Raw genomic sequence first — 8,238 nt, 5'->3', positions numbered from 1 at the left:
CCAAAATCGGGGATTTGGGGATTTGGGGATTCCCAAAATCGGGGATTTGTGAGATTTGGGATTCCCAAAATCGGGGATTTGTGAGATTTGGGATTCCCAAAATCGAGGATCTGGGGATCAAGCATTTGGGATTCCCTTCCCAAAATCCAGGATTTCGGATCGGGGACTCCTCCCTTCCACCCTACAAAATCAGGGATCTGGGGATCCGGGATTCCCAAAATCTGAGATTTGTGGGATTTGGGATTCCCAAAATCGGGGATTTGTGAATTCGGGATTTGGGATTCCTTTCCCAAAATCCGGGATTTGTGGATTCGGGATTCCCAAAATCCGGGATTTGGGATTCATTTCCCAAAAATCCAGGATATGGGGATTTGGGGATTTCCAAAATCGAGGATTTGTGGGATTCGGGATTCCCAAAATCGGGGATTTGTGAATTCGGGATTTGGGATTCCTTTCCCAAAATCCGGGATTTGGGGATTCGGGATTCCCAAAATCTGAGATTTGTGGGATTCGGGATTCCCAAAATCGGGGGATTTGGGGATTCCTTTCCCAAAATCCGGGATTTGTGGGATTTGGGATTCCCAAAATCGGGGATTTGTGGGATTCGGGATTCCCAAAATCCGGGATTTGTGGGATTCAGCATTCCCTTCCCAAAATCGGGATTTTTTTTGGATGCGGGCCCCTCCCAAATCCGGCCCCCCTGGGGGGGAGGAGCAGGTGCGGGACCCGCGGGGGGGGGGGGGAGGGGCTGTGACGTCATAGCCCCCCCGCCCCCCCCCCCCCGGTCCCGTCTGTCGCTCCGGGGGCACCCGGGGGACATTGGGGGGGGAGGGGAGGGGAGGGACCCTTTTGGGGGGGATCTGGGGGGGGCGGGAGGGTTTTGGGGAGGGGGATTCCGGGGGGGGGGGAGGGGGGTCCCCGCCCCTCACTGACCCCCCCCCTCCCCCCATTTCCCCCCTGACCCCCCCCCCAGGTCGGATCGCGACAGCTCCAGGACAGTGAGGTCAGTGCTGCCCCTCCCCCCCCGCCCCCCTGAGCGCGCCCCTCCCCCCGCTGCCCCTCCCCCCCCCTCCCCCACCCCCCCCCCCCCCCCGGACGCCTGGGTCCCCTCCCCGGGGTGGGTGGGGGGGAGGTGTCAGGTGAGTCGCGACAGGGCCGTTCTGTCGCGACAGGGCAGTTCTGTCCCGCCATCCCCCCCCTCCCCCCCCCCCCCCCCCCCGCATGTCGCGACAGGTCCGACACGCTGCGATGGGGCCGGCCCGCCGCGCTAGCGCCGATGTGTCGCGACAGGGCTGATATATCGCGACAGGGCGGATATATCAGGGCAGCCCCCGGCGCGCCGCGATAGGGATGGCGCGTCACAGTGTCGCGACGGGCCCGTGTCATGTCGCGACAGGCGGGGCCGCGCGGTGGCCGGGGCGGCGTTGCCGAGCGACAGCGCGGGCGGTGACAGCGGCGACAGCGCCGGGGGAGGCGACAAAGGGGGGGGGGGCGTTGCCATGGTGACGGGACCCGCCCCCCGGCGCCGGGTCCAACCCCCCCCCAAAAAAACCCAAAATCGCCCCAAAATTGCCCCCGGAGGGGGAGGGGCTGCACCGTGCGGGTGACAGCGACAGGGGGGGTGACAGTGACAGGGGGGTGACAGTGACAGGGGGGTGACAGTGACAGGGGGGTGGACACCGCGGGTGACAGTGACAGGGGGGTGACACCCGCGGGTGACAGCGCGGGGGCGAGGGCTGTGCCGGGGTGTGCGAGGGCGGGGGGTGGCAGCGGGTGTGTGACATTGTGTGACATTGGGTGTGACACTGGGTGTGGCATCGTGTGGCACTGGGGTGTGACATCGTATGTGACACTGGGTGTGACATCGTGTGACAGTGGGTGTGACAGCGGGTGTGGCACTGGGTGTGACAGCAGGTGTGACACATCGTGTGGCACTGGGTGTGACATTGTGTGGCACTGGGTGTGACAGCGGGTGTGGCACTGGGTGTGACATCGTGTGACATTGTGTGGCACTGGGTGGTGGCACTGGGTGGTGACATTGTGTGGCACTGGGTGTGACAGCGGGGTGTGGCACTGGGTGTGACATCGTGTGACATTGTGTGGCACTGGGTGTGGCACTGGGTGTGACATTGTGTGTGACAGCGGGTGTGACAGTGGGTGTGACAGTGGGTGTGACAGTGGGTGTGACACTGGGTGTGACACTGGGTGTGGCACTGGGTGTGACATTGTGTGTGACAAGCGGGTGTGACAGCAGGATGTGACATCGTGTGACATTGTGTGTGGCACTGGGTGTGACAGCGGGTGTGACATGTAGCACTGGGTGTGACATTGTATGTGTGACATTATGTGACACTGGATGTGACATCATGAGTCTGGGTGTGACACTGGATGTCACATCATGTGACACTGGGTGTGTCACTGTGACATTGTGTGTGTGACACTGTGTGTGACACCAGATGACATCACGTGAGTCTGGGTGTGACACTGGGTGTGACATTGTGGGGTGTGACATTGTGCGTGACACTGGATGGCATTGTGTGACACCCTGTGTGACAACCGTGTGGACATTGGGTGTGACATTGTGTGACACTGTGTGACACTGGGTGTGACAACCGTGTGACATTGGCTGTGTGTGACACCGTGTGACATTGGGTTGTGACAGTGTGTGACACTGTGTGACATTGTGTGACACTGGGTGTGACACTGTGTGACATTGGCTGTGTGTGACATTGTGTGACACTGGGTGTGACACTGTGTGACATTGTCTGTGTGTGACACCGTGTGACACTGTGTGACATTGTGTGACACCATGTGACACTGGGTATGACACTGTGTGACACTGTGTGACACTGGGTGTGACAGTGTGTGACATTGGCTGTGTGTGACACTGTGTGACACTGTGTGACATTGTGTGGCACCGTGTGACACTGGGTGTGACACTGTCTGACATTGGCTGTGACACTGTGTGTGACCTTGGGTGTGGCACCGTGTGTCATTGGCTGTGTGTGACACCGTGTGTCATTGGCTGTGACAGTGTGTGACACTGGGTGTGACACTGTCTGACATTGGCTGTGACACTGTGTGTGACCTTGGGTGTGACACCGTGTGTCATTGGCTGTGTGTGACACCGTGTGACATTGGCTGTGACAGTGTGTGACACTGTGTGTGACACCGTGTGTGACACCGTGTGACATTGGCTGTGACAGTGTGTGACACTGTGACACCGTGTGTGACACCGTGTGTGACACCGTGTGTCATTGGCTGTGACAGTGTGTGACACTGTGTGTGACACCGTGTGTGACACCGTGTGACGCCCTGTGCAACCCCGTGCAGGAGCCATGTGACAGTGGTGACACTGCCAGGGGTGACGGCCGTTTGTCACCCCTGTGCAAGAGCATGTGACAGCGCGTGTGACACCACGGGCAGGTGACACAAGTGTGACACCACGGGCAGGTGACACTGTGACACCACGGGCAGCGTGACACGAGTGTGACACCACGGGCAGGTGACACTGAGTGTGACACCACGGGCAGGTGACACAAGTGTGACACCACGGGCAGGTGACACTGTGACACCACGGGCAGCGTGACACGAGTGTGACACCACGGGCAGGGTGACACTGAGTGTGACACCACGGGCAGCGTGACACGAGTGTGACACGAGTGTGACACTGACAGTGCCACTGAGCCAGGGTGTCCCACCCTTGCGTGACCCCCGTGTGACACCGTGACACTGTGTGTGACACTGAGCATGACACTGTGTGTGACACCGAGTGTGGACAACTGTGCCAGGTGTGACACCTTCGTGTGACCCCTGTGCAAGGGCTGTGCCGGGGTGTGGCAGCAGTGACACTGTGTGTGACACTGTGACACCGTGTGACACCGTGTGTGACACCGCATGTGACACTGTGTGTGACACTGTGACACCGTGTGACACCGTGTGACACCGCATGTGACACTGTGTGTGACACTGTGACACCGTGTGACACCGTGTGGCACCGTGCCAGGTGGTGACACCCCCGTGCCAGGGCCGTGTGTCCCCGTGCGCGGGTGTGCCGGGCCGTGTCCCCTCCATGTCCCCTCCCTGTCCCCTCTGTCCCTGTCCCGGGCCTGTGACTCTGGTGTCCCCGTCCCTGTCCCCCATCCCTGTCCCCGTCCCTGTCCCTGTCCTGGGCTGTGACTCCGATGTCCCCCATCCCTGTCCCCATCCCTGTCCCCTCTGTCCCTGTCCCGGGCTGTGACTCTGGTGTCCCCGTCCTTGTCCCCATCCCTGTCCCTGTCCCTATCCCTGTCCCCATGTCCCTGTCCCCTCCCTGTCCCCCATGTCCCTGTCCCCCATGTCCCTGTCCTCTCCCTGTCCCCTCTGTCCCCTGTCCCTGTCCCCATGTCCCTGTCCCCTCTGTCCCTCCCCTGTCCCCTCTGTCCCTGCCCTGTCCCCTCCCTGTCCCCCTCTGGTCCCGGTCCCCGCGCTCCAGGGGCCGGAATTCCGCCCGGGACCTTCCGGACCGGGGGGGGACAGGAAAGGGGGGGGAGGGGCTGCGCTCAGTCCGGCAGCTCTGAGGGACCCCGACACCCCAAAAACCCCCGGACACCCCAAAAACCCCCGGACACCCCAAAACCCCCCCCGGACACCCCCCAAAAACCCCCGGACACCCCAAAAACCCCCCGGACACCCCAAAAACTCCCCCGGACACCCCAAAAACCCCCCCGGACACCCCAAAACCCCCCACGGACACCCCAAAAACCCCCCGGACACCCCCAAAAACCCCCGGACACCCCAAAACCCCCCCCGGACACCCCAAAAACCCCCGGACACCCCCAAAACCCCCCGGACACCCCAAAAACCTACTCCCCCGGACACCCCAAAAACCCCCCCGGACACCCCAAAACCCCCCACGGACCACCCCAAAAAACTCCCCCTGGACACCCCAAAAACTCCCCCTGGACACCCCAAACCCTCCCCGGACACCCCCAAAAACTCCCCCTGGACACCCCCGGACGTCCCCAGACACCCCAAAAACCCCCCCAGACCCCCCCCGGACACCCCAAAACTCCCCCTGGACACCCCAAAACCCCCCCCGGACCCCCCCCAGCCCCCTCCCCAGCTCGGACCCCCCATGACGTGAGTGCGACACTGGGGTGGGGGGGGGAGGGGACACCCGGGACCCCCCAAAGTGGGGATTTGGGGGGGGGGGGGGTCCCACCCTGGGGGGGTTTGGGGGGGGTCAGGCCTGGACCCCCGCCGCCGTGGGGCCCCTCCCCCACCCCGGGATCCGCTGGATCCCTGCCCCTCCCCCCGCCCCTCCCCCCACTCGTGTCCCCCTCCCCCCCCCTCGTGTCCCACTCCCCCTCCCCCCCCCCCGCCGTGTCCGTGTGTCCGTCCCCCCCCTCCGGCTCTTGACTCGTTTCTCTCCTCTCTCTCCTCCCTGTCCGTGTCCGTCTGTCCGTCCGTGTCCCCCCCCCGTGTCCGTCTGTCCGTCCGTGTCCCCCCCCCCGTGTCCGTCTGTCCGTCCGTGTCGCCCCCCCCGTGTCCGTCTGTCTGTCCGTGTCCCCCACCATGTCCATCCTTGTCCCCCCCCCCCGTGTCCGTCTGTCCGTCCACATCCCCCCCATGTCTGTCTGTCCATCCGTGTCCTCCCCCACCAACCCCTCCCCCCCCCCCCCGGCTCGGGCGTCTGTCCGTCCATCCGTGTGCCCCCCGTGTCCACCTGTCCGTCCGTGTCCGTCCGTCCATCCGTGCACCCGCTCGCCGTGTCCGTCTGTCCGCTGCCACCCAACTCTCAAACCGCCCCCCCCCCCCCCAATCCGTCTGTCCCCCCCCCGCTGTCCATCCCTGTCCATCCCTGTCCATCCCTGTCCGTCTGTCCGTCTGTCCATCCCCCCCGCTGTCCATCCCTGTCCATCTGTCCGTCTGGTCCGTGCGCCCTCCCTCTGTCCATCCCTGTCCCCTCTGTCTGTCCATCCCTGTCCATTCCCTGTCCGTCTGTCCATCCCCCCGCTGTCCATCCCTGTCCATCTGTCCGTCTGTCCGTGCCCTCCCTCTGTCCATCCCTGTCCCTCTGTCTGTCCATCCCTGTCCATCCCTGTCCGTCTGTCCATCCCCCCCCCGCTGTCCATCCCTGTCCATCCCTCTCCATCTGTCTGTCCATCCCTGTCCATCCCTGTCCGTCTGTCCATCTGTCCATCCCCCCTGCTGTCCATCCCTGTCCATCCCTGTCCATCCCTGTCCGTCTGTCCGTCCTGCCACAGTGACCCGTAGCCATTCTCCTCCCGTCCGTCACCCCTGGCCACTGTCCCCCACGTCCGTCTGTCCCCCAGTGTCCCCTCCGTCCGTCTGTCTGTCTGTCCCCCTGTCACTCCTCCCCTCTGTCCACTGTCCCCGCTGTCCGTCTGTCCCCCGTTGTCCCCCATCCCCCTGACTGTCCCCCGCTGTCCGTCTGTCCCCACCGTGTGTCCCCCCCTCTATCACCCCCCGGGCCACTGTCCCCTGTCACCCATTGTCCATCCCCCTGTCCCCTGTCTGTCCCCCTGTCTGTCCCTGTGTCCCCTGTCCATTGTCCCCCTGTCTGTCCGCGTGTCCATCTGGCCATTGTCCCCTGTCTGTCCCCCTGTCTGTCCCCTGTCCATTGTCCACCTGTCCATCTGTGTCCCCCCTGTCCACTGTCCCCCCTGTCTGTCCCCTGTCTGTCCCCATGTCCATCTGTCTGTCCCCCTTCCATTGTTCCCCTGTCTGTCCCCTGTCTGTCCCCATGTCCATCTGTCTGTCCCCTGTCCATTGCCCCCTGTCTGTCCCCTGTCTGTCCCCATGTCCATCTGTCTGTCCCCTGTCCATTGTCCCCCTGTCTGTCCCCTGTCCCCCCTCCAGGTGCCACCCTCAGGTGCTTTGGCTGCTCCAACCTCCCCCCGCCCGCAGGTAAGAGCCGCCCCTCCCCCACACCTCCACCCCCGGGTCCTATAGGGGCCATAGGGACCCCCAGGGTCCTATAGGGGCCATAGGGACCCCCGGGTCCTATAGGGGCCATAGGGACCCCCGGGACCTATAGCGGCCATAGGGACCCCCAGGACCTATAGGGGCCATATAAAATCCCTATAGGGGCCACACGGACCCCAGGGCCCTATAGGGTCCATATAGACCCCCATAGGGGCCGTACAGAACCCAGGCTCTATAGGGTCCCTATAGATCCCTATAGATCCCTATAGATCCCTATAGATCCCTACATTCCCCAGGCTCTATAGGGTCCCTATAGATCCCTATAGATCCCTATAGACCCCTATAGATCCCTATAGATCCCTACAGCCCCAGGCTCTATAGGGTCCCTATAGACCCCTATAGATCCCTATAGATCCCTATAGATCCCTACAGCCCCCAGGCTCTATAGGGTCCCTATAGATCCCTATAGATCCCTATAGATCCCTACATTCCCCAGGCTCTATAGGGTCCCTATAGGCGCCGCCTGCTCCTCCCCCGGCCGCTGTTTGGGGGCGGTTGCCATGGCAACGCCTCCATCATGGCGCCTCCTCGGGCTATTTTTGGGGAGGGGGCGGTGCCGGGGGGGGGCTGGGGGCGGGGCTTACGTGGGGGGACCCAGCGGCCGAGCCCCTCCCCCCGGGGGAACCCCCCCTCCCCTCCCTCCCCCCCCCCCATCGCCATCCCCCCGCCGCGTCTCCATGGCAACCGCCGCCCCCCGCCCGCCGCGTCGCCATGGCAACCGCCATCCATGGGGGGGGGGAGCTCCGCGCATGCGCAGCGCGACGGGGACACCTCCCCGCAACCCCCTTTGGGGACCCCCGGCCTGGGGGGGGCCCGAGGGCGCCTCCCCCCATTGGGGACCCCCCAAGTTGATGCAGGGGGGGGGTCCCCAATTTTCTTCCCCCCCACCCAATCTGGGCTCCCCCGCGGTTTGGTTATTTTTTTTTTTTTGGGGGGGGGGGACACACACGACCCCCCCCCCCCATTCCACATCAGAGGGACCCAGGCGTCCTCCCCCCCCTCCCCAGGACCCTCCCCCAAATCCTCCCCCCCCCCCAATCCAGGGGGGGTCTCGGCGTCCGGGCACGCGCAGAGCGGGCAGGGGGGGGTGGGGGGGGGTCGCTCCTCGGCTCCTCCCCCCCCCCCCCCCCCCCCGCACCGCCCGGCCCGGGCCCTGGTTCTGCTGCGGAGGCGCCGGGGGCTCCCCCACCCCCACCCGGGACCCCTCCCCCCTCCCGGGGGTGTCCCCGTGTCTGTGTCTGTGTGTCC

The 8,238-nt window shown here is 64.0% G+C and overlaps 1 protein-coding gene across 1 annotated transcript in view; it reads left to right on the top strand.

Annotated features, from left to right (window-relative positions):
• Positions 1-1,271, top strand: part of LOC128820982 (structural maintenance of chromosomes protein 1A-like) — a 17,726-nt gene extending 16,455 nt beyond the window's left edge. The window contains 2 exon segments of the mRNA XM_054001835.1: positions 974-998; positions 1,234-1,271. Of these exon segments, the coding sequence (XP_053857810.1) occupies positions 974-998; positions 1,234-1,271 (63 nt within the window).
• The last annotated feature ends 6,967 nt before the right edge of the window (positions 1,272-8,238 follow it).

Source organism: Vidua macroura, chromosome 33 (genome assembly GCF_024509145.1).
Source record: "Vidua macroura isolate BioBank_ID:100142 chromosome 33, ASM2450914v1, whole genome shotgun sequence".
Lineage (NCBI taxonomy): Eukaryota > Metazoa > Chordata > Aves > Passeriformes > Viduidae > Vidua > Vidua macroura.
This window is presented reverse-complemented; position numbering and strand designations above follow the sequence as displayed.